The following is a 25,110-nucleotide window of genomic DNA, read 5'->3' on the forward strand; positions in this document are numbered from 1 at the left end:
AAAATTGTGCTCATTATACCATCTGATGTAAACAAAGTCACCCACATTTAGAAAAAGGAATGCATAAACATTTATGAATGAATACATACATTCATAAAAAGGCACAGAAACACGTACGCACACTATCAAAGTGATGGACGGTCCCTCTGCTGCTGTCACGTAGCTCTGCAGCCATCACTCAGAGGCAGAGATCACAGTGTCACCAGAGATGTCAGCCAACAAGATTGAAGGAGCCAGACAGTCGTTTGGTTCTGGCGCTTCATATTTGAGAGTTGAACGGTCACCTAGGACTCCTCCTGATGCAGAAATATTTCTGTGCCATGTTTGATTGATGATCAGAGCTTATTAAATCATTGCCCGTTAGGATTGCATAGGCCTGCACTGAGGCACGATAGCTTGCTTAGCTTGTAGTCTTTTAACTCGAATACTGAAGATTATTGGGAAAAATAATAATCAACTTTTGAAATATTACTTCATAATAATGCTTCTAATAATGGTGCTTTCACAGTCACGCCTCACACATGGGTTTACACTGCCAAGAAATCATTTTCAGAGGTGTAATTACGTGACGAGTTAGTCAAAGCTGCACAGCATGACAACACTACACACAGTTTAATGCAAGTGTAATGCAAATGTAGATACTTTGGTAAGTGATGTGAAAAGAGAGGAGAAATCACTAAGTCTGTATGTTTATTACACAAAAAGAACAGCAAAGGCATCACCTTCATCATGATATGATTCACCACTTTGACCCAAAAAACTGTAATGTCCTGATATGTGACCATTCAGAATTAGTAAAAGTAGAAAAAAGGCTTTTTAATCTTTTTTTTCATAAGCATTATTATTATTTATGTTATGCATAAAAGCAGGCTCTCATGAATGATGTTACATTTTGATTGGAAAACATCAGCAATGGGTGGACAGCAAAAATAAATGCCATAACAAACAATGCATTTGATTTTCAAATCAGGAAATGCATGTAAAGAAACCAGCCTTTGGTACAAAGTTATAAAAAAGGAACTCACATTCACATTTTTTGTGTTACTGTAATTATGAAAAATGTAAAACCAGTCATGAATGTAAAGCAAAATGTTTTAGTCACAGGCAAGGTACAGTTCAGGCGTGTACTGTAAGTAATATTCAAGAAGGCAGAAACCAACACTGCTTTATTCCACACACTGAGTGATGCTAGTGAGAAACCTCTGCTTCACTGCCTTTGTCTCTGAATCCACCGTGATGCTGCATATTGTGTATGTAACATCATATTTTGTGCAAAAAGCACACAAAACATGTTGCACACAAAATACAAAATACAGTACATATTAAATACATCATTCTGGGTTTCATTTGGCTGGAAGTTTTTGGATCATTTCAATGAGCAAGCATCACTTTTAAGGTGTAAATACAGTATATAGAACAGAAGGAGACGTGGAGGGTCTGTTGTTGGTACATCTGCAAGGCTACACTAATCAAGGCTAGAATCCAGACCTGAGCATAGGACATCCATTCAGATGGTTGGCATGAATGAATGACACGTTGGATGTGATGTTTTCACTCTGCGGCTATGTGTGATGCCTGGCAGGTCCATCGGAGCATACTGCTGAATAAGTGAAGCTGCTTCAGATTCTCTTCTTGCCTTCCTTGGTCAGTTAGGCTCCACTGGATGCCACATACATTCTTAGTGAGCTGGTGAACTCACAACTAAAGCACTTCTGAGTCTGTAGGAGTGGAGAAGCAGTCTGCGTTTGATATGTACAATAGTAATGAAAAAGCAACGTTCAGTGTTCAGAGGTTTTCACCAAAGGCTTCTTGTTGGTTCAATCACACGGTGAGGTGGAGATCAAATGATGACAGTCTCTAGGTGAAAGGCGTGTGAGTAAGTAAAAGTGGAACTGTGTTTCTGGAGGGGGAAGGATGGAGGCACTACAGGGGTAGTAGAGGGAGAGGAGGAGGTGGAGGAGGAGGAGGTGGGGGAGCGGCTGGCCCATCGGGAGGGGAGGCGTCGATTGGCTGGACGGGCAGGCCTCGAAAAGTTCTTCTGAACTGAGGAGGAGATATAGGACTCTTCGTTCTCCTGTGGAGAAACAAATGAATTACCATTTAGGATTATCACACCGCTCTATCCACAATTAAATTCACACACTCAGATACTTTACATTTTGTCACGTGTTCCATCTGAAGTCTTCTTGACCCTGGGGAAAACAACAGGCATATTTCAAACAGGAATACTCATGTGGGAAGATCACACAAGATCCCGTTCTTCTTGGTCGAGAGAAAAGCGTCTCAAGTGGAGTACCTTACATGTGCTGTGGTTCTGCTGCCACTTACCAGATTTTCAGAATCTTCAGTATTTTGGACAGCGCTCCTCGGTTGAGGTTGAACTAAAGTGGTGCCTCTAATTACATTCTTTTCATGAGGTCAAATGAAATTGGCTTGATAATCGCTCCCACAATTCCGTTAACATTTGCATGACTTAAAAGCAGTGTAATCACTTCAGCTTTCCCGTTTCCGTGCTCTGCCAATGGCATTTAGTCAGCTGGCTTCTTGCAGATACTTCTGTAATTACTACACAAAGGCCAGAAAAACTACTACCTCCAGACCCCGTGGAAGGACTGAAAGATGAAAGACAAGTTGTTGAGGGTGATGGACCTCCTGCCAAGTACTTTGTATTCCACACCGCCAGTTCCTTTTGTTGGGAGCCTTTAAGCAATGGAATGGCCCAGATGCCCAGATTATAATGGAGGCTCTGGCCCGCTTCTGTCTCTTAGCACATACCAGAAATAAACAACATTCCCACTGGAGCTGTCCTCAGTCAAGGGCAATCACTTAGCGCTTCGGAATGGAATGAAACAAAACGAAATGTGTGAGTTCACCCAGGTCCACTGGTGTAATTGGCCTTGAAAATATAGTTTGGCTTTAATTGTATTTTGGTCAAAACAAAATGCAGACTTACATATTTTATTCCAAGAGAACGACTCTAAATGTTAACATCTGTAAGGAGAATAGCACACCTGCTGAGTAGCAAGGTGGGTGCTAATACACAAAAGTGTGAATACAAACTGTGTTTGTCAGACTCTACCTACCTGCACTGTGAGATGCACCTCTTTCACACCAATGGCACTGTGGCTGCTAAGCTGTGCATGTGTGGTCTGTGCCTGTGAGGTGTGTGAAGTCTGTGTGTGTCTCAGAGTGGGAGGTAAGGGCAGAGGGTCCATGTCCAGCATGTCCAGTTCTGTGACATTCTCCTCCTGCCTGACACCAACAGTAGGACTTGACGCCATCTCGTTCGGTTGGCTCTGGTTCTGTTGAGCCCGGGCTGCACTCTCGTAATTCTTCAGAATTCTTTCCACTGCCCCGTAGTTGGACCTGGATCCCTCAGGCCGGGGGTACGCAGCCAGAGTGAGGGCCTTCCAGGGATGGTCATTCATCATTCGAGGCCCAGGTCTGGAGGAGTCCGACTGAACAGGAAGAGCAGACGCATGCCTTAGCTGTGCCTGGTGCCCTGGCTGTGTCATCTGTCTTTGTTTGTTCTCAGCAGACAACTGCTGGAGTGAGACACCAACTCTGGCTGGCTGAGGCTTTGCTCCATGGGGATTCTCATTCTTAGAGCTGGAAGCATCCACATTCTGACCTGGCTGGGTATTTGCAGGCAAGACAGGCTCAGACAAGAGAGCCTCTGTGGCTGCTCTGTGCTGTGTTTTCCTGGAGGGACTGCTTGCTGTTTGAACTTTGTGCTTGACCTCAGAGTGGTGTGCAGGACTCTGAAAGGTCGTAGTTGTTGCCTCCCTGAGTCCAATCTGTGGCTGTTCAGATGAAAGGTGAAAAGGGATTTCTTGCTTCATTCTGACCTCTTGAACTTCAGGACCACATCTCAATCGCCTCGGTTGGTCCTCGGGGCTCTGAACTGTCGAACTTGAGGTGGAGAGAGATAACGTGACTTTGGGATGCACACCCATGTCGCTAGTGATGACATCAGTACAATGTGACTGAAATCTTGTCTCCCTGGGAGGTAAAATCTCATCTGATGCACGAGTTGCTGTTAAGACTGGCTGGTAACCCGCAGAGCCGGCATCTGTTACTGTAAGACTGTCATGTTCTTCTACACCACGACCCATCTCAGCCTGAAACAAAGTTCTGTTGAACTCAGCTGTTTTTTGTTCCAGCATTATGTTTCTTCTGGAGCCCTGGAGGTTGGGACAGGCAGGTGGTAATTCGAGAGAGGACAAGAGCAAATCTAAAGGTAATTCTTGGACAGTCTGAGGCATTTGTAGCTCAGGGCTTTTTAAGTTCCCAACACCAGGGCAGTAATCTGAGCACAACTCTTTTCCAGCTGTCAGTATGTTGACCTCAGAGAAGCTTTTCTGGACAGTCCCATATGTCGACAGCTTACTGCCAGTGAACTTGCTTGCATCACAGGACCAACGGTTGTGGCAGCAGCCAATATTACATTTAGGGTTAGTAGGTACAGCGCATGATGCTACAACACCGTCAATTAAAACTTTTCCTTCGTTTTCTTGTAGCATGGCCTCAAATTTCCTGACAATAGATGGGCTGCTACACTTTCTGTCCACTAAAATACAGGGGCTATGGCACTTGCTCACTGTCGCCATGGGGGAGTCTGGGATGTGGAGTTCTGTGTCTGGAAGGGTAGGGGAGCTCAGATTCCAGGAGGAAGTGCGAGGAGGGATGGGTGGACCTGCTGCATCAATCTCAGAGAGTACTCCAGGGCTTGTCTGTGTTTCTCTGTAGCTGTCTGGATCTGTGCTGCTTGCTCTCCAGGCTTTGCTCTGCCCTGTGTCGGCCCGCCAGGTGTTATCTGGTGAAAATGTGATCCAGTTTTCCCTCCCCAGGGCCCGGAGGTCGTCATAAATCTGGCTGAGGTCGCAGGGAGCTTCATCCGCCTCCAGTTGGGTTTTATCATGGCCAAATGGCATCTCTTTCTCCTCAGGTAGGCACAAAGATTCAGATCGATTCCTGAAGGATATGAAACAGTAAAATGCATTTACTCTTACAGTAGGAGCATACAGACATAACATGTACGTGATTATCTTAGTTCTATGTCGACGCCAGGAAGTTAACATAGCTAAGGGGATTTAATTACCTCTTATCCCCACTCTTCTTTCTGATCTCATCCTGGTAGCTACAAAGCTCCTCGCTCACACGGGCTATCTCCTTCAGAGCCTGAGACACAGAGGAGAGACAGAGACACTATGAGACATGCTGGATACAGTGTATTGTTGAAGTATTATACAAGTAAATTTGATGATGAGGTACATAAAGAGGATTATATATTCAAAGTAACTGAGGAAGGGCAAAGACAGGTATACAGGAGGTCGCACAGGAACACTGATAATAAAACAAGTTTTCACAGAGCAAAAAGCAAAGTAAAGGCAAGGGATGATGGCCACACCAATGTGTCTATACTGTTTATATTTTTTTTTTTAACAAATCAAAAAAATAGTTTGAAACACTCACAGCATTGAGAGCCGTGGTGTTCTTCTTCTTGTCACTGCCGAAACTCAGCTCTGCCCAGAGAGGTCTTTCTTCAGGACTAACATTTTTTTCGGTACCTGGAGAGACATTTTGCTGTGGCACTCCACATCCAGGAGCTCCATGACACAAAGCCTCCAGCTCTATTGCATCCACAGCTTCCATGCTAGCAGCGATTGAGTCTTGCTGCCAAGTGCCTCTGGATCTTAACTCATCCACCAGCTCAGGTAGAGAATGGTCATTCTGAGTGAGCTGACCACCAGCATCAAATTCAAAGAGGCTGTCGGCTTGGAAGCAGGTGGGTTGGCCACCATCTCTGTCAACACAACCATTGCCGCTGATGTTCCTGTTGTGACCAAAGCCAGGTAAAGGTGGCTGTCTTATTGGCTCTGACTGGCTGCTGCTGCTAAGCGGCTCGTTGTCACTGAGCAGACTGGAGCCTGTGCTGGTTGAGCGTATGCTAAGCCTGTGTACAACATCGTCATCCTGCTTCCCACTGTGCAGTCCGGTCCCGTCTCGCTTGGTCCTCACGTCACAGTACAGCTAGAAACAGGAAGAGCAAATAGAGGTCAGCCATACATTATTAGTCTTATGTTGATTGATAGAAACATTGTAATTTACAATACAACATTGGATTTTGCAATAATTAAGCAACATTACATAAATCAACAATTTTATTACCAAATTCAAGCAAAAACTTTTTCCATTCAAACAGTTACATAAACCTTTTGTATTACAATATTATCTATTAGATCACAAAGGTACACCTGAGTCAGAGTATTGTATTAAAAGGACCATAGATTATTAGCATACAGCCTTTGTTATGACTCTACTCTTACTGGATGTTTATGAATGAGGTGAAATACAGAATGCTGGTCAAGAATGTACAGATCAGATGATATAAAGAATGTCAATGTCATAATATATTACACTAACAGAACTATACTGTATCTACTGCACACACACACACACACACACACACACACACACACACTCACAAACTGGGATGACGAGAAGTCAGGCGAGACACCATAGCAACGAATCTTATGAACATATTTAGGCTGCAGCGGAGGATTAAAAAAAAACATTCAAAGAATTCTTTCAAATAAAATTGGATAACCTCTGGCCTCCTACCATGGGATCCCAAAATAGTAACCTAACTATTTCATGTTGACTGGGCTCCTTTCCCATCACGCAATGTCTAGATGGGACTACTGCCTTTTAGCCTGCTTTATTCCACTGCTGTTTTCCTCTCTCATTTTCTGGTCTCTGAGGGGCAAATGAGAGCCACATGTTCTTTTCATAGCAAATTGTTCCAGGGCCTTCGCACTCTGTCCAACTACTTTTGTAAGCCTTCCCTCATTAAAAACTCTAATCTGCTCCTCGGGGCATGTCAGATTTTGACTCAGGCTTTTGTCACCACCCATGCTACACTATCTCGTTCTTTACCTTTGTCCCTCTCTCTTAGGCTCATTAATTTGCTTTGAATTACTTCCCTCTCTGGCCGGTCTTATCTTGTTAGACTCTCTTATCCACAAGTTCTCATCGAACTCCACATTTTAAGCCAACAAGCTGAAAAAGTTCAACTTTCTCTTTAGGGCAGCAACTAAAATTTCATTTCATTATACATAAATCTGCTGAAAAACTTGGTCCATGCATTGATTAAGCATTTGGTTTATCACATATTGGAAAATGCGTATAGCAAGTCCATAGAGCTCAAGATGACGTCTTCCAATTCCTTGTTTTGTCTAAACAACAATTCAAAACCTTAAGATATTTACTGTCATGTAAGACAAGAGGATTTACTATCATGCTGCAGCAAATAATCACATCTGAGAATTAAGTATTTTTATCAATCAATTTTTATCAATCAATTATCAAAATAGTTACTGATTACTCTTTAGTCAATCTACTAATCCGTTAGTTGACATATTGTTTCAGCTTTTTCTCTCATATTCCCCTGGCACAATTCTGCTTAAGTATACAAGCTGAAGCTAGCGGTCAAGCAGATCTAATATATATCCTTTATTTAACCAGGTAAAAGCCTCATTGAGATTAAAATCTCCTTTTCAAGAGTGACCTGGCCAAGAGGGCAGCATAAAACATTATTTAGTTAGCTCTCATTAACATGTTCGGGCCTATTTCCAAACACAAACAATGAAGAGAAAAGTAATGTTTTGCTCATTCATTCAATTTCTCATTAAAAAAAATGACTGAATAATTTGACACAAAGATGAAACAAAGGGTGCCATATGAGTGCATTTTATATTATCAACACTTTTCTGTTTTGGTATTTTGACTATCACAGATTATAGCCACCTATAGAGGAGTATGTTTTTATCCATCAAAGAAATTGTTTAATAATTTAACAGCAGCAAAGATACATTAAAACATCCAATTACAAAACCTTCGCACAACTCATGCAGTATAATCAAAATCTAATTTATCCAGTATGCTCAGTACTTCCCCAGCAGAGAGGAATTTCAACCACTGCCTCGACTGGTAGATTGTTTGTGTTATTGTGTGACTTTGGTATCACACAATAACACAAACAAACGAGGCAGTGGTAGACCAGCAGCTCTCGTGTTCAGCGGGTAAAATGACTGTCACTGTTATTGGAGTCTGGCTTTGAAGAGAGGACAGATAATTTCAACTTTAGGTCAGTTCCCCATCATAGAGGGCTGTCTGTTTGGGAAGTACTGAGCATATATAAATTAGACTTATCATACTGCATGGGTGGCGTGAGAGCTGTTTTGATATAGTTTTGTTGTAGTTAAAAACAGACCACTTTTGCTTCAGTTCATCAAGAATTTTCTCCGTTTTTGGATTCTTCATTCACTATGGAGGCATGCAAGGAAAACAAAGTTCTCTTCCCAAATCCAATGTAACACAGTGTGAGTAATTGATATACAAATGGTCATATGGAGAGTAAAGTATTCCTTGAATCTCAATGTGTTTCTGTTGCATGCCAGCTTCTCTGTCTACATCACTACAGGATAGCCTGTCTCAACCACTGCCTCTGGCTCGGACACAGAGATTAGAGAAATAACAGAATTCTCGTCATCCTCCGTGCACTCCTTCCTTTCCTCATACTTTGCAGCTGCACTGATCACGGATATTGTTTTGACAGTGATGATGGTGAACAGGATGTGTAGGAGGGAAGGGTTACACACTGTAGGCTACTCAGTGCATAGGAAGCTGTAAATCATGCATAAAAAATGGGGAGAAGTTTCAGAAGTTTGGGAACGGTATTACATAATTTTGAGGGTTTTCCTTTATCTTACTTTTACCTAAATCCAACCTTAAACCGCAAACCAAATCATTAAACCTCACCTCTTCTATTTTCCTTTGCATATCCTTCAGCTGGCACTCCCATTCCCTCCTCTCCATGTCGAACCTCTCCAGCAGCTCGGCTTTCTCCCTTAGCCAGTCTCTCTCATTGTGCTCCAGGCGACAGCGCAGGTCCATGGCTGTAGAGTGTGTGTCCTCCAGGAGCCTCCGCTGCTCTTCCCTCTCCCGGCGGAGTGTTGATGTCTCGCCCTGCTGTTCTCGAGCACTCCGTGACGCCACAGCACCAGGACCTGCTGCTGACTGGACCCCTCCACTGACCAACCCAGCACCCTCTTTAGCCTCCAACTGAAGAGAAAGAAACGGACGGGGAGTGTAGAGGGCACAGAGGAGGAGAGAAAGGAGAGCAGGGAGATGGAAAGGGAAGGAGTGGGAGAGACAGTGGAGTAAACAGTCCGTGGTGATAAAGGACAGATTGCAGTTGGGGAGAAAAAGAGGATTGGAGCCAGATGACCAGGCAGGAATGAGAGAAATTGTTAAAAGTGGAATTAAGAGAATGAAGGAGTGGCAGGAAGAGAAGGTGGAGGAAGTGAAGGAATAATGCACCACGGGGACAAGTGTGAGTGGGTTCAGAGGAGGGAAGAGGGAGAAAAGAGAGAGGAATTGACAGATGAATATCCTGTAAGAACTCACACACAGGGTTTATGGGTTCAGGGTTCAAGTCTCTTTTCTATGTTACTTCACTAACACAGGATGCAGTGCAGGATATGGCAGATTCAGGCACAGCAAGTGATGCCTGCAGAGGATGCATGTGGCCTCAGTCAAATCACACTCTGGTGTACCAGTTTTTAGAGAAGCACAGATTCACACAAAGAGGACCTCTCATTTTTTCTGATTTCTGACTAATTATAATACTTTACAAAAATGCAAATTCTATTAGGTTTAATGGTACATTTTTGTTTTAATGAGAACATTACTGAGTGCCTCTATTCAATGCCCTTTCGAAGTGAAATACCCTGGGTATTTCCCCTGGGAATTTCACTGTGGTGGGTACAAAAACGTAAGCAAAAAAGCAACGTTGTCACTACTTAGAATGAATGAGAAATTTTACAAAACAGTCCACTGTAGACCAATTTTGATAACATCAAATATTCAAGTCCCGGTGGTCTGATTTGTACCTCTAAATTAGATAATGGTGCTAGGAAAACTAATCTGAAATGTCCTCTGCCAATGAGATAATACAGGGGCATTATCTGATCTAGAGGCTTTCCTCATTTGCAGTGTTAAAGAATAAGAGTGTGTTTTAGTACATAGATCTGTGCATTCTGTGGTAAATATGTGCATTTTTGTTGCTTGTAAAAAAATGTTGGTTTTGGAACTGGAAAGAGCCCAAGACAACGCCTGTGCACGTGCATGTGCATCGTTACATGTGTGTGTATGCAGTGTGCGTGTGTGTGTGTTAGAAAGGGGGACAGAATGCATACGAGCATGCCTGAGTGTGTTATTTCAGTGTTCAGTCACAGACAGCGACCAAAGCCTTCTTACAAGCCCCGGTCATGGTGCTATTTCTGCCTGTGGCCTGGGGTCATGAAATTATGGTGTAGGAAAACAAGTCAACCCTTTCTGTCTGCCTGTGGCTCTTCTCAAAGTTCTCCACAATTACAGATGGATGTTGATGGGTGCTGTCCGCAGTCTATTTAAACATCCAAATGTAAACAAATAGTGAAAGTGCAAAAATAAGAGGGTTGGAGGCAAAATAAAAGAGCTGAAGACCATTTTTTATTGATAGAGATGGCAAAGTCTGCAAACTCTGGAGGAACTTTACATGCAAACAAGGACATGGGTCAACATCATTACAGCCAGCTCAGAAAAGACACACCCATGCATGCACACACATTAAATCAGTCTCTAGGAGCCCTCTCCTGCTACCCTTGGACACCCTGTCTGTCACTGCATGGCACAGGGTATATAAAGGTAACTGTGTCACCACGGTGACCCACTATAAATAGCGGACACACAGCCTTGTACAATGTCACATTCCTAGGGGAGGTGAGGTAAAAGGAAGAGGGGGGAGTTGGCTGCTAAGGCAGAGTGAGATGTCTCCTAGTTGCCAGCAGCTTTCATAAATCAGAGGCATGCGGAGAAATATGCCAGGAAATATCCGGCCTAAGACCTCTGCCTGGGACCTTGGATGCTCGCTTGGTATTTGGCGGTAGAAGTGCCCAAAAAGGACGGGGAAACAACATACAGTAGTTACATTCACAGCCATAGCCTTCTGTGGTGAAGGTGTGTAATTAAAATCTCAAGAATAGAACAAGCATGCAACTGTTCATGAGATACAAATGTAGTCATGTTTAATTAACTCACTTGTTTACTTAGAACGTAGAATTAGAAGAATTTATGACACACAGCCTCAACCAAGCCAAATTCAAATTGATATAATGATTTGGCTGAACTGTTTGGAGCCCCAGAGCTTCAGTTTCTCCACTAATCATAAGAAAAAACAAAGGGATAAAAACCAGCTGCTGACCGCAGCCAAAAATGTGTTAAAATAATTTAAGATGTGGAAATTTTATGCATTAAACTTCATTTATAAAGCAATACTGCAGCACTTTAGTTTAAGCAGACTCTCCTGTTTGACTACAGATAAGGACACCTTCACCATGACAATGTGCAAATGCCATTTCCCTTACGGCATCACTTAAAGTGACCTAAAAATTCCAACTTACTGGACCCAGGTCCTTAAGTCCCCCGCTTGTTCCATTCACTAACTTGGATAATCCTCTACAGAAGGTCTGGCTGCCTTTTTATGAATGTGTGCTACTTCAAAGTCTCTCTACAAATGTGAAATAATGAATGAACAAAAGCTAGCCATCCAGAATATTAAAGTTTATTATAGAATACTGCAAGACTCTTCTCAGACATGCATGCTGATTCTACTATTGCTTTTCAGCTTAACGCCATCCTGGATTGTTGTCAGCCTGATCAGTATTAGCATTCAAACAGCCCTAACAAGTATTACTTTCTATCTCCTTCAGACCCTCAGTTTTCACTCACAGCTAAAAAGTGGGATCTCCTCTGTGCTGGTACAGTGAAGTCAAGATGTGAAAAATGAGAAGGTTATCACCCATGCTAGCACTGAGTGAAATTAAGTCACACTCATTTTGTTGTACTGACATCCTTGCATTGATTTGCATGCATTCCTTTCTTGTCTGTTTCTTTACCCAGGTTCCAAGCCACATGTGATGTATTCAGTAACTCATGTATAAATGAATGAAGTGAAATGAAATGGCAATGCAATCTAATTATAAGGCTACTCATTTTTGTGTTCTGTTTAAATGTAGTATTAAAGAGAGTGTATGGTTAAAAAAAAAGGTTTATATAAAATATGATTTCAACAAACTAGTCTACGACAAACATCCACATTACATTTAATCCTGCTTTCATGAACTACAAGCATATGAACTTGTCACAAATTTACTGGAAACCGCCCATGAGTGACACAAGGTAGTTCGTAGACTGTAAATGAGTAATTTGATTGCTGAGCTGCGAATGATTTCAGAATACTTGACTTGATATATACTAAACCCGATGAGCAACCCTAGATTAGCACTTGGTAAACACGTACCCAAAACTATAAACTGTGGCAGGATGTGGCATCGAGACAAAACAACTTTTACAATGGAGCCAACCCCGCCCAGCATGGCTTAACTCCAAGTCACATGTTCTGTTTGTGCAATCAATACAGAATGTGTATGTGCATATTCCATCCAAAATTATAGTACACTTTGAACGTCCTCGCTGATTCTCCAGACTGACAAAGCTCTCAGAGGAGGCAGGCAACCAAACAGCCTCTAATAAAGATGCTTATGCACATCAGCATCTTGGTATAAACATCAGTGTGTGTGTGTGTGTGTGTGTGGCATCATGGTATAACCACCTGCAGTAGATTAAGCTGCTTTCTCCCGCTGCCACAATGGGCTTTACAAACACAAAACAGAACAGTAAAAGTCTCTGTTTTTATAAGGCTCTCCGTCAGACACACTGGGAGAAGGCACAGAGCCAGCAGCAACAAAGAGAAGAGCTGAACAGCAACATTGTGCCATCTACTCACACAGAGGGAATGACATTATGGCAGTTAAACCATCTGTGTGTGTGAGTATGTGATGTGTAATCTGGGAAAACCATGTTGCATTCCCTTGTCATCGTGTCAGCAGCAGTCCAAGTGCTCTGCAGTGTCATTGTACCACCCTGTTAATTTCTGGCACTACATTTCTGAGTTCTTCACTTCACACAGAATCATTTCATTTGATGATTTGAGGGCTGCGTGATTGGTGAATGCGTGACCAATCAGTTTTAAGTCTGTGATAGGAATCAGAGGGGGCTCAGCTGGCAGATAAAGACACTATCGTCACAACATCACAAAAGAACTTGAGATACAACAACACACAAAGACAGTAAGTAGTACACAGAGGAATCTGACTTTCTCTTTTTCTGATAAGTTTTCCCCTTCTACTTTTAGGCAACCAAATAAATCCATCTTCTGATATAACCAGAAAATCTAAATCCCTAAAGCCACATTGCTTTGAAGAACAGCCATGCGTGGCCCTTCAAGTGTTCCGTGCAATGCCTGACACAGCGTGGCACTGGTATGCAAACTTAACTCTGCAAGTATTTTCAGCCCATTTCGAGACACACTTTACAGTAGCTGTCCAAGGCAACAATAGGTTAATATTTCATCCACTTGGAGCGAGCTGTTAAAAGCCAAGTTGGGTGTCTGTGTCTGGCTGAGCGGGAATAACTACATTTGTCTCCCCAGTGAAAATCTTTTGTCTAAGCTGAGGCTTGAGTTGGATGGATGCCAGGGTGACTTATCACCCTGCCATGTGGGTGGCGAACATGGTGATCCCAATTTACACCAAACTGGGGGCCAGACATACACACACATGCACAGACATGAGAAATTACACAAACATGATACCCACAAGAAACATTAGATATTAATTGACATAAAGCATTCTTTACGTGCTGTAGACTACTTTGGTATTGCTGGTAAACAAGATTAGTGTTACTATGTATTTGGATATCTGTCTCCAGCACACACACCAGACATGCACAGCTATATATAAAGTAATGCATGCATTTCTCTGACACACATACACAAATACTACAGAAAAATCTGCAACTGACTAATAATTTGTTTGCAGATGCTTTTGAATATAGTCTTAAACCCCAAATCCCACCCACACATCACTATCATCACCATCATCATCCCTGAGTTACCTGTGCAATCCTGCATTTGAGCTCGGCCTTCTCCAGCTCCCAGGCACATCTGTCTCTGGTGTACTGCAGCTGAAGATCGCTCCTCTTCTCCTCCTCTCTCTTCACCTCCGCCTGCACTTCCTCCAAAACTGTCTTCAGGTCCAGCAGAATCCTCCTGTTCTCCCCTCCCTGCACGGAAACACAGTTGGCATCAGTTTTTTCAACCAAATGACGATGAACTGGCATATGAAAGTTGCAGCATCACACAGTGGAATCAGAGAAGAACTAATGATAGATGATTACACTGATGTATCAAAGAACAGCAAATTTTAAATTCGATGCCCTGAGGATTATTCAGGGAATATAAAAGATTATACCACACAACACAACAAATTCCCTGTGATCTTATGTGCCACTGATAACCTGCAACTTCCCATACAATACTGGCATAGAAAAAACACATGGAAATATATTCAGCTTTCACAGGGGTAATAAATATTTCAATCACTTGTATATCAGCTACTTCTCTCAACAATGACTCCTTCTCCCGCATCCATCCTTCTTTATCCTGTACGTGTCGCCTTTTCAAATCCTCAAATTTCTTTTTCAGCCTCGTGTGTTGTGTTTGCTGCTGCTGCTGCTGCTGCTGCTGCTGCTGCTGGGGTTCGGGACCGGGCCACATTTGTCCCCTGAGGAGCTCAAGCCGCGTCCCTGCTCCACCGTCTCCTCCTCCACCCGGTGAAGCGGCGAACTGGGACTCGTAGATGTGACTGAAGACGGTGGGCGGAGAGGAGATCCTCCTCGACGGGCTGCGACTTTTGCCCCTACCTCTATCTGCCCTGTCCATCCTGGTGCACGGCACAAACTCCCATCCCTGAGACGGGACGTAGCCCCCACCGGCACCGCCCCCACCGTGAAGCCCCGAGCCGTTCATGAACGCACTCCACATTTCTCCAATAACGCATTAAAATAAAACTTTTAAAACACCTTAATGGAAATTAGAAGCTGGTCACCAAGCTATTTTGTAAGTCTCCATTATTGGTTTGTAAAGCATAATTTTTGACACAGTTCTGCAAACTCTGCAACTGATTTTAAGTTGGTTGCATAATAAGCGCCTCTTATCCAAACCCGACCAAGTCAGCCGTCGGCTGCACAGCAGGGCTCAGGGCAGCATCCACGGCTGTGCTCACACAGGCGACGGGACTGGACGTCTTGGTCCCATCCATATCCTCACAGAGCCAAGGTCAAGCCGTCATTCTTGTACCACAGCCCCCTCAGTATCCTGTTTTTTTAAATCTTTTTATCTCAAAGACTTCCTCACTGCTGCACCCCTGCGCTGCTTTTCCTCTTGCATGTTTATATCGAGATCTGCGGACGCAACTGTGTCGTCTCTCTCCCCCGCACAGAGTAGGCGACAATCCAGGGCTGGCAGAGACAGACACCCAGTAACCACTCCGACGCGAATGGGAGAAGTTCCCAAAAATATCACGGAGCTCACTGATGTAAGAGCAGCGGAGCGAGTATTTTTACCCGCTGTAACCAAGAGTTTATTTTCCTAGAGCCAGATAGCTGGAAGGAGCACCAGAGGAGCGTCCATTAATCAACACCGGATTGCTCTAATTACGTCGCTGGGTTAACACCTTGCGCTGTATCCATGGCAACAAATCCATTTACATGGTGATACTCACAAAACAGCTGTATGCTAGCAGACACTCACTTAGAGGCAACAAAACACTTACTACGACCTGAGGGCAGCACACTAAATGTCAGAAAGTAAGCGGTAGGTGTCTTACCTTGTTTTAAAATAAGCTAGTTTCCTCTTTTCTCACGCGCAGCTGGAGAACTCCCACCCTTCACCCATTTGTCATCTGCTAACGTTATCTTAGCATGAGAGGGGGATGACTATCACGAGGACAACGAAGAGGGGTGGGATTTTACTCATATTGATATAATAGATAACACAAGGAGCAAGCCAGTGTGGACTCACAGTAGCTTGTCTGTTACGTCAGGCCTGAAAAAATGTATTTTGTTGCCCTTGTGTTAATGTTAAATAATGGTAGGCTAAGTACAGTAGCCTAATAGTAACGCGCGAGATAGTTCTCTACAGTTTTATCAAATGTTACGCTCGAGCGCCCAAAACAAACTCCAAACGACCACATCTTCCGTCTGAAGCCACACCAAACATTTTGGTGAAGACACCCTTACCTCTTCCTCCAATATGGTATTCAACGTTGCAATGAGTGTCCTGTCCTTAAAAAACAGCCACGAGAGCCCCAAATTTCAGCCAAAGAAGTAGTTGCAGTGAAGTCTGGACTGGAATGCAGCGACTTAGTTTAAAACAACTGGAGGAGCGACAGCCTGCAGCTCAAATGATGCTTTCATTAACGGGAAATAAAATCCTCCTTTCTCCCTCTTTTCCTCCCTGTCTCTCTCCCACTCTCTCCCTCCACAGCTGGCCCTAATATGTGACGTAAAACATCCCACCGGTGGGATGAAAGAAGTGGACCGGTTCCGCCCCCGTCCTGGTGGTCAGGTCCGTTGGTTAAACAGATCAGCACATTTCTGGCTTGATTTTGTCAGACCCACCCAAGGGCAATTTACACAACTCTGAATGTCACATGACGCACATGTTAGTAGGCCTATGGGTAAAATGCCAACACCCCTAACAAATTCCCTGTGAATGATTTGTTACAGATATTTTATCATGACTCAGACAGTGTAGTTGCTTAAGAAGACCTTGAAAAAGACAAATTCTTGTTTCAGTGACAGATGCTATGTGAGTGAGTCAGTATCAATATTGTTACTGTGAGTGTGCACTTGAGTATGTGTATAGTCTGTGTGCACTGCCCCAACAGTCATAACACATCAGTATTCATGTGTACTGCTCATAGGCCTGACTGGCGCTGCTTTCACATGAAACCTAACCTTCAAGTATAGGCTGTGTGGGTACAGAAAATTCAAAACCCTCGCTTAAAGGAAAGCTCCACCCACAAAATAACCATTTGTAAATCAATTTGTCATACCTTGAATACGTGAAGAAAACCCAAATGCCTTCATGAAAAATGGAAACATATTGATTTATTGGTTGACTGAGCATGTTTAACGACTATGTCAATTGCCCTTTTACAAACTCGCACACAACTTGTGCAGTATAATCCACGTCTCGTTTATCCAGGCGTATATGCTTAATACTTCCCAAACACGTACAATTTCACTAAAAAACATTAGTATTGGAGTCTGGCTTTGAAAAGAGCATAGACATATTTTACTTTAAGTTAAGTTTTAAATAGTAAGGTCTTAATGTAAATGTATGTGTACTGAGCATATGACCAGATAAATAAGACTTGGATCATGCTGCATGAGTTGTGTGAGAGCTTGTAAATGAATGTTTTGATGCAGTTTTGCTGTTGGGTGTATATGTTCGCCATTTTCCAGGAAGGCATGCAAGAAAAGCACAATTTTCTTCACAAATTCGAGGAAATACAGCATGAATAATTGATTAACAAATGGTCATGTTGTGAGTGAAGTATTCCTTTAAAATGCTCTTCAGATTTTGGAGAACAGATTTTTTTTAACCTGTAAGCAACATTATATATTTTCTCATTATTTTTCTTCACATTTAAGAATCTAATTAAAAGCCCTGCATATCCACTCAGGGTTTTTTTCAGATGCTGTGGCTGATTATATCTCTGCTCAGGTTGAAATTGGGCTGAGCGATGTGGGCAATTACATGATGTCCCCAAATTCTATGTACTAATAAGAGCAAAGTGAGACAGGTGTCAAGCAAGCACAGTTGTTACATGCCCACACAGTCCTGAGATGTGTCTAATTAGACATAGTAAGTGAAAACACCTGTGTGGGCGTACTATTTTTCTTAAAACCTGAACAAAGATAGTCATCAAAAAGCTCATCAGTCACAGTCAGAAAGTTTAATGACATACTCACCTAGCAGTCCACTGTCACTCCAAGGTGTTTGGTCTCCAGTGAATGTTGAAAGCATCTGAGCAGATGAATGGCTTGGATCATACGCGGAAAATGATAATGTCCTGTACCTTGAGTGACCTTATGTGACGTGTTCAACATAACAGAATTAAAACGAATGAATGAGTAAAAAAAAGAAATAATGAAAATGTACGTAATATGACATTAAGTGTGTGCTTTACAGAACAAAGAACAGGGTGAAAAGGAATACCAATTTAAAAATGGTGGCATAAGAGAGTGAGGAAAACAGAACAAGAATGAGGATCAGCAAAATAATGGGCTGAAACATCTTGATGGGTGACAGTTAAATGAAAAGATTGGGGGACAGAGGGAGTAAGGGGGACATTGACAAGTAGTGAGTGCATATTAGAGAACAGAAATAACAGTTATTAAGTCATTCATTCATGTGTTTGCAATCAGCTTACAGACAGTGGCTCCTCTGCCTGTTTATCGTCCTGCTTGGGGACATCCAGCCGGTCTATGAAGCTCTGCAACTCCTTCCTGAAGGCTTTCATCTGGGCGTTGATACGATACAGCAGCTCGTGCTCTCTGATCCTGTGGAGCACAGGTAAAGTGTGTTTGGAGATATTTCTTGAAATGCTGTAGTTAAAGGGTGAGGGTAAGTTAAATGGAGAGATTACTGAGATTTCTAACCACTTTCATGTGTTTAATACCTGCCACCCTCCTCATCCTCATCCAGCCTGGCAAACAGCTCCCCATTGGTGACGTATACTCGGGCCTCTGCGATGATAGTGCTGGTGTCAGCGATGAGCCTATCGATGGTCCGACCCAGCCTCTCCGCCTCGATGCGGATGTCTATCATCTGCTGCCGGTCCTTCAGGCTTCTGGCTAAAAAACGGCTGTCTACTGGTGAGTAAAGGGAACGTGTTGGGGTGAGGCAGCGGATATTCCTCACCTCATCTGAGTCACTCTCCCCTCCAATGGGGCCCTCACGCTTGCGATGGGGCGGGAGGAGGCGAGGGGAGGATGCGGAGGCTGAGGGGGTGTCGTCATCCCGTCCTCCGTCACTCTCTGCGTCACTGTCCCGAGGGCTGCCGCGGATGCCCAGGTGGGACGCCAGGTCATAGCGCTGCATGTTGGAGAGCAGCACGCGGTTCTCGTACTGGAGCTGCATGACTTTGCCGCTCAGTTCATTGATTTGCAGGCGTGCTGCTTTCAGCTCCTCCTGGAGGACCTCCACTTTAGCGGGGTCAGCTCCTCCTGGGGTTGAAACAAGGCAACAATGAAAAGTGGAACACCTCTGCAAATAAGACTTAAATGTGCAGCTCCTGGAGGCTTCACGGTACACATTTTTCATCTGATACAGATTTATCAAGCTGAAAAGAACAGGTTATCTCCTGCTCTGCAGTGCAGCTGTTTTGTCCCCTGCAACAATGACTTACAGAAAGACACTAGAAAGATGAAAAACAAACAAACCTCCTCCATGTCTCGACCCAGCTTCATGGGACCCAGCCTTGTATTTCAGTTTATTGAGCTCATTCGTTACCTAAACATAAAACTGAATGTTATTCCCATGTGTATTTACTGTTGCGCATATGATTAGTTTGCACATTCAAATTTCTTATCTATGAGGCTTAGATAACAGACAGCTTTTATAAAAGGCTTAAGAGTCATTGATGATACCAATAATAGCAGCAGACACACAAGGAAAGAGGAGACACTTGAGAACATGGCGTCTTACATCACTGACAATAAAGCAGCTTTGTGCTGCCTAGTAATATCAGAAAACATATGTCATATATTATTTACAGTCTGGTACCATTTTGATGTAAATTTTTAAAATATCACACTGCTTAACAAGGCTTCAAATAGGGGCTGAGTTAAATAAATAACAGTCCCAGACAGAGAAACTGAAGGGGGTTATTTCCATACAGTTATGAATTAGTTACTGTGCTGCAGTCGTACTGAAAGTAGTTTTCGTCCCTGCATCTTGCAGTAACAATGCAGTGGACCTGTTGAGTAAATTAACCCTTTTCAGAGCACAGTCTACACCATCTACCTTTTTGTTCTCTTCTTCCACATCTGCTAAATTCCTGCGGAGAAGTTCTGCCTCATCCTCCACCAGCTGAAGCTGCTGCCTCAGCTCTGACAGGGCCTCGCCCTGCTCTCTGCACTGCTGACCTCCAGTACCAGAGCTGTCCACTCCCGCTGCCGCAAAACTAGGTGAAGAAAGAAGTATTGATAAGCTAACATTTAATTTACAGCCCCCTCTTTTCTATAAATTTTTTGGGAAAAGAGGCTTCACTATACACTCTGGTTAAACTCAACCATGAAAATGAATTTCCTTCTCACAAAATATGGATTGAATTCTCCCTAATATAGAAATATGACGCTTTTCCTTTCCATTACAACTACCATTATATTCCAACCAATCTTTTCCGGTGTTTTAATCATCAAGATCTGATAAATGAATGCAAAGTACCTGTCCTCCCTCATGTCATCCAGTTCAGCCTTCAGCCCCCTGTTCTCCACCTCCAGCTCCACAATCTTCCTCCCCAAGATGTTCGCCTCCTCCTCCACTAGACGTAAGCGGAGTTTCAGCTCTGATTCACGGGTGGTGGGAGGCCCTCCAGCCTCACCTTTAGGCAGTGGGCTGTCCACATCCCCGTAGAAGGAGCGGTACTTCTGCAGCTCCTGCTCCAGTCGGTCCTTCTCCTTGTCAATCTTGGCCATTTTTTTCCTCATCAAGATGGCTTCCTCCTTGATGAAGGCCAGCTGGCATTTCAGATCCTCGTTTTCTTCCTGTGAAAAGAGAAGAGGCATTCTTTATTTGTCCATTAAATTTCAGTCTTATGAGTGGTAATTCATTTTTACAAAGTCAAGTAAGAAAATACACTTTGCAGTTTTTCTCGTGTAAATTCTATTTAGTTTGGTAGCGTGCTTAAAATCAACATCATTGGGATCAGTTTCATTGCCCCAGCACATATTGTAATGGAGTGATAGTTGTGTTTTTCCTCGTGTTACTCTCACTGACTTCCAATTATGACTCTCTGATGCCTTGTTCTGTAAATTACATTTTGTTTTAATTTGGAAACCGCATTGCAAAAACAACCCCATTATTAAACATCTCCACCAAGTTCATAACATTATAATCTAATACTGTAAATGCTGACTCACCTCGACGGGGGTCTGTGGAGTCTTTCTCTCTGCTCTCTGCCCATCCTTACTTCCTTTTCTTTTCAGTGAGAGCTGCAGGGAAACAGTCGTTACATCATCATCATCATCATCATCATCAGCTCACTGTTTTCTTACTGAAGGCGGTGATATCATCCAGATTTATGGAGCAGTGAAGGCTCGGTATTGGAAAAACAGGACTGTTTAAAGCCACCCTCGAGAACATCTCTGGTAAAATATTCAAATTCAAGTCACAGTGGTCACAGTGCAAGCGTAATATTAAATGCCTGAAGGAAAAACATCCACCAAAAGAACTTGTATTTGTTATTCCTTTTATCATGTTTGTGAGTGTAAAAAAGTATCCCACAAATCTTAAAACAGATGTTACGACATAAATCTGGGCAGTGGGAGTGCGCCATTACTGCCTCTTGCTCTGTCCACCCTCTCCCCAGCCTGAACCTTTAGCATTTAGCATTTCATTAAATCTTCAACCTAAATTCAATATGGTTCGGGCCATAATTTACATTGGCACATTCATAAGCACAAAGACACAGAGGATTACAAAAACATTACACAAGACACTCCCACATCAGCCCCTCACCTCTTTGGCTTTCTCCAGTTCATTCTGCAGGGCTTGCTTGGTGACCTCCACCTCTATCAGCTGTTGCCTCAGCTTCTCATTCTCGTCCTCCGTCTTTGTCCTCTTCTCCTCCACATTCTCCAGCTCGTGGTGCAAGCGTACAGACACATCCTTCGCCACCTGGGAGTGGGACAGAGACAGAAGGAAAGAGAGAAAATGTTACTATTCATAGATATGAGGGAACAGAATGATGTTCAACCCACCGTAAACTCACCTTGAGGTCTTGCTCCAGACTTCTGAGCAGCTCTCCATCCACCTGACCACTTTCTGCAAACCGGAGCCTCTTCCTTTCAGCCTTCTTCAATCGGTACTGAAGGATCCTACAGTTCTTGTTGGCTCTCTCCAGCTCTCTGCGCATGTCCTGCAGTTGGCAGGCGTCTTCCTCATAAAAGGTGTCCCGCATCTCATCCATCTCAGCCCGCATCTCCTCAATTTCAGTCTTGCAAAACACGGAGTAAATAAATAAATGCATCTCGAAATAATTAAATCTGCTCTCCAAAAAACAAAAGTTGGACAGTTCTTTAAAAACACACTTTCAAAACAAAGCACGCAGCAATGTGCAGGAGTCATTAATCAACCTGTAGGCAAATACAACAGGTGCGACCATTGCGCATGCAAAAAATGACAACTTCCCTCAACAAATATACATTACTAGGCCTGTAATATGTTACCAATTTACCTTAAGATCCTCGTTTTCATCCTCCAGCCTCTCTATATCGTCCTGAAGTCTCATGTCTGGCTGTGCAGCCGGTTGTGGACAGTCAGGCTCGGGGGACAGCTCCGGCTCTGAGGCCGGTGGTGATGCCGCTTTCGTCTGCATCTTTGTCCCTTTCTTCCCCAAGCTCTTATTCAAATGAAACTGTATCAGCTCGGACTGCAAGCATCCCTCCTTCCAGAAACCGGGTCCGCAGCCTATTGTGCCTTTGGAGCTCTTCTTGCTGCCGCTCGTCGCCGCTGCGGCCTCCCCACCTCTCGGATTTTTGCTCCTCAGTTTGGGGGATTTGGATGCGCAGGGCTGGTCGGAGACGACGCGGTTCGGATCTGCTCTGGGTGGCGCGGAGGCATCAGCGGCAGGGCGGGGGGAGTCCTCTGGTGTCGGGATGCTGCCTCTGTCTGCCGCCGCCGCGGGCCTGCTCAGCGTCGGGCTTTCAGCACCAGCAGCCTGGACAGCAGCCGCGCCTCTGACGGCAGGAGCGCCTCCGGCCTGCCGCTCCCTGCCTGTGGAAACGGGAGAATGACCTCGGCTGCTTCTCCCTCCTCCGCCTCCTCCTCCTCCTGCTTGCTTTGACGCGATGGGCTTTGACGAGTTGCTGCCCTTCTGTGTAGCTTTAGATCCACTGTCTTTGAGCCCGGCCGGAGACGACGACCGCTGCTGCTTCCGGCTGCTATTGTCTGGCTGCCGCGGGGAGTCGGCAGAGGATGGGTTCATCATGGTGTCAAAGGCTCAGCTCATCCTCAACAACATCCATCTCTTTCACCAGTATCCCTGCAGCTGGAAAACAATAGACTTTCAAAAGGCTACAAAGGATGTATAGGCTAAACAGCTTCATAAGAAAAGGTTATCCTCTACAGGTCGACCAAATAATCCAAGTTTGTTACTTTGACTAGACTGAAAAGCGAAATAATTTGGTTATTTAAAAACACAGGTACTCCAGCCAGGACGCACCATGAATTTTTAATCTTTTTAATATAAGCGAGGCTAATTAGGCTAGCGCCCAGAGACAGGTACGTGACCACCAGTGATTATGCAGTCGGCCATTCGGCCCCTGTTTGATGAGATGAGTGTGAGATCGGTGCAGCTCGGGCAATTAGACAGTCATTTGCGTCATGTGCACTGCCGAAAGGGCAAATGGGCGAGAGGGAGAGCAAAGAGAAGACAATGTCATTGGCTATTAAAACCTGGAGAATCAGCCAGCCAATTAATCCGCGCTGCCTGTTCAGATGACAGAAATTATCTTTTGAGTGGCCTCTGATCTGATCCTCGACTGACCCAAAAGACACAAAGGACGGTCCAGCTCCTCGATACAAAATAAGCCACATCCAGGCTTACAGGAGTTCAGCCTTTTCCCGTCAGCCATCATCTTATTCCTGATATCCAACATCCCCGATGACTCATTACTCAAATGGATGGAAGATGAGCTAGAAAAGTATCAGAAGCAACCGACACAACGTTTCCTGTACCTGTTACACAGTTGGCACAGTTTATACATTTTTTTCCTTTGTCTCATTGGTTTTTAAAGCACCAAAAACCATCAACACAATACCTCACTCAGTCCTGGTTGAATAAAGAACACCAAATCAGTCTAATCAAGGAAGAAAGAAAAGCTCCTGTCCCTCTTTTCTCCTTACAAACAACTGGGAGCAGCAACAGTAAATCAAGCCAACTTGAAGGCCTGACAGCACAGCACATAATGTGGACCACAGTCAGACATTTGCCCTTCATACGGGTTACTGTTGTCACACTGATGTAAAACACGTCTGTGTGCTCAAAGAAAAGACATTATCACGTGAAAATCGAGAAGCTCCGGATGAATTTCTTACCTTTTTCTGGGTGTTTTGTCGGATGCTGAAGGGTAGTGGTGATGGGGAGGCAGAAGGGATGCTGACTCGAGCGCCTCCCGACCACCAAGCAACCTGTTTCAATATTCATGACATTACATCATCGTTGGGAGGGCCGGAGCTGCACGGAAATAAAGCTGCACGCAGGAGGCTGCTCTCATTGGAAGAGGACGAGAAGCTCTCCCTCTCTCTGTCTCTCTCTGTCGCTCTGTGTGTCTCAACAGTGATTGGATGAAGCCACTTGCAACTGTTCACTCACCTTGTATTTAGTTATTTGAATTGACCTTGGGTATGTGGATTTAAATTGACCAATAGAGAGAATGCATCCGCTCCAAAATGTTTTTTCCAAGGGTATAGCACTGCACTGTATGTCAGGAGGACAATATGACTGAGACTTCAATGGACACTATTCAACAGCTGTCACAGAACTACAGCAAGTACAGTGTATTTATCAAGAATTGGGGATTTTCCGCACATATAGGAAGTGATGTGATATGATTTTTGCTTCTTGGCTGCTGTTAAATTCTTGTCTCTCATTTTTCTGTCTCAAAATCCCAAACTGAAGCTGTTGCACAAATGTTCTTCATGAATGCCCAGTGATCATTTGTCAGAGTCTATGGAGAGGAGAGAATGGGCTGTACTTTCTGTTGTCAAGGGCTAAATAAGACATTTCATTTGGAGTTCTGCCTGCCATTCAGTTCTCCCAGAATTTGAATCTGTGTTCTAAGGAAATGGAAATGTGCAATTAGAGTGGA

The 25,110-nt window shown here is 43.8% G+C and overlaps 1 protein-coding gene across 5 annotated transcripts; it reads right to left on the bottom strand.

Annotated features, from left to right (window-relative positions):
• Positions 1-680: 680 nt before the first annotated feature.
• Positions 681-24,459, bottom strand: LOC126391856 (protein SOGA3-like). 5 transcript variants are annotated; one of them, XM_050046822.1, is made up of 13 exons: positions 24,338-24,459; positions 22,476-23,288; positions 22,011-22,235; positions 21,758-21,916; positions 21,160-21,231; positions 20,465-20,784; positions 20,042-20,201; positions 19,459-19,528; positions 18,696-19,242; positions 18,447-18,576; positions 18,233-18,310; positions 17,986-18,102; positions 14,097-14,229 (listed from the first exon to the last, which is right to left on the bottom strand). In XM_050046822.1, exons 2-12 carry the CDS (start codon positions 23,226-23,228, stop codon positions 17,986-17,988), a joined length of 2,631 nt encoding a protein of 876 aa, XP_049902779.1. In that variant the 5' UTR covers positions 23,229-23,288; positions 24,338-24,459; the 3' UTR covers positions 14,097-14,229. The 5 variants fall into 5 exon arrangements, with proteins under 5 accessions (XP_049902777.1, XP_049902776.1, XP_049902778.1 ...); XM_050046823.1 differs by lacking the exon at positions 18,233-18,310; XM_050046821.1 differs by lacking the exons at positions 17,986-18,102; positions 18,233-18,310; positions 18,447-18,576; ... (7 more) ...; positions 22,476-23,288; positions 24,338-24,459 and adding exons at positions 1,935-2,074; positions 2,157-2,192; positions 3,084-4,974; ... (2 more) ...; positions 8,824-9,126; positions 14,549-15,693 and having other exon boundaries at positions 14,062-14,229.
• Between the last annotated feature and the right edge of the window lie 651 nt (positions 24,460-25,110).

Source organism: Epinephelus moara, chromosome 6 (genome assembly GCF_006386435.1).
Source record: "Epinephelus moara isolate mb chromosome 6, YSFRI_EMoa_1.0, whole genome shotgun sequence".
NCBI classification, from domain to species: Eukaryota; Metazoa; Chordata; class Actinopteri; order Perciformes; family Serranidae; genus Epinephelus; species Epinephelus moara.

Excerpts from the sequence above, each read along its gene's own strand:
- LOC126391856 (XM_050046819.1), bottom strand. The coding sequence starts at position 14,989 with ATGTGGAGTGCGTTCATGAACGGCTCGGGGCTTCACGGTGGGGGCGGT. Across the intron at positions 6,034-8,823 it reads TGCAAAGGAAAATAGAAGAG|CTGTACTGTGACGTGAGGAC; the intron begins GTGAGGTTTAAT and ends TCCTGTTTCTAG. Across the intron at positions 5,182-5,475 it reads ACACCACGGCTCTCAATGCT|GCTCTGAAGGAGATAGCCCG; the intron begins GTGAGTGTTTCA and ends TCTGTGTCTCAG.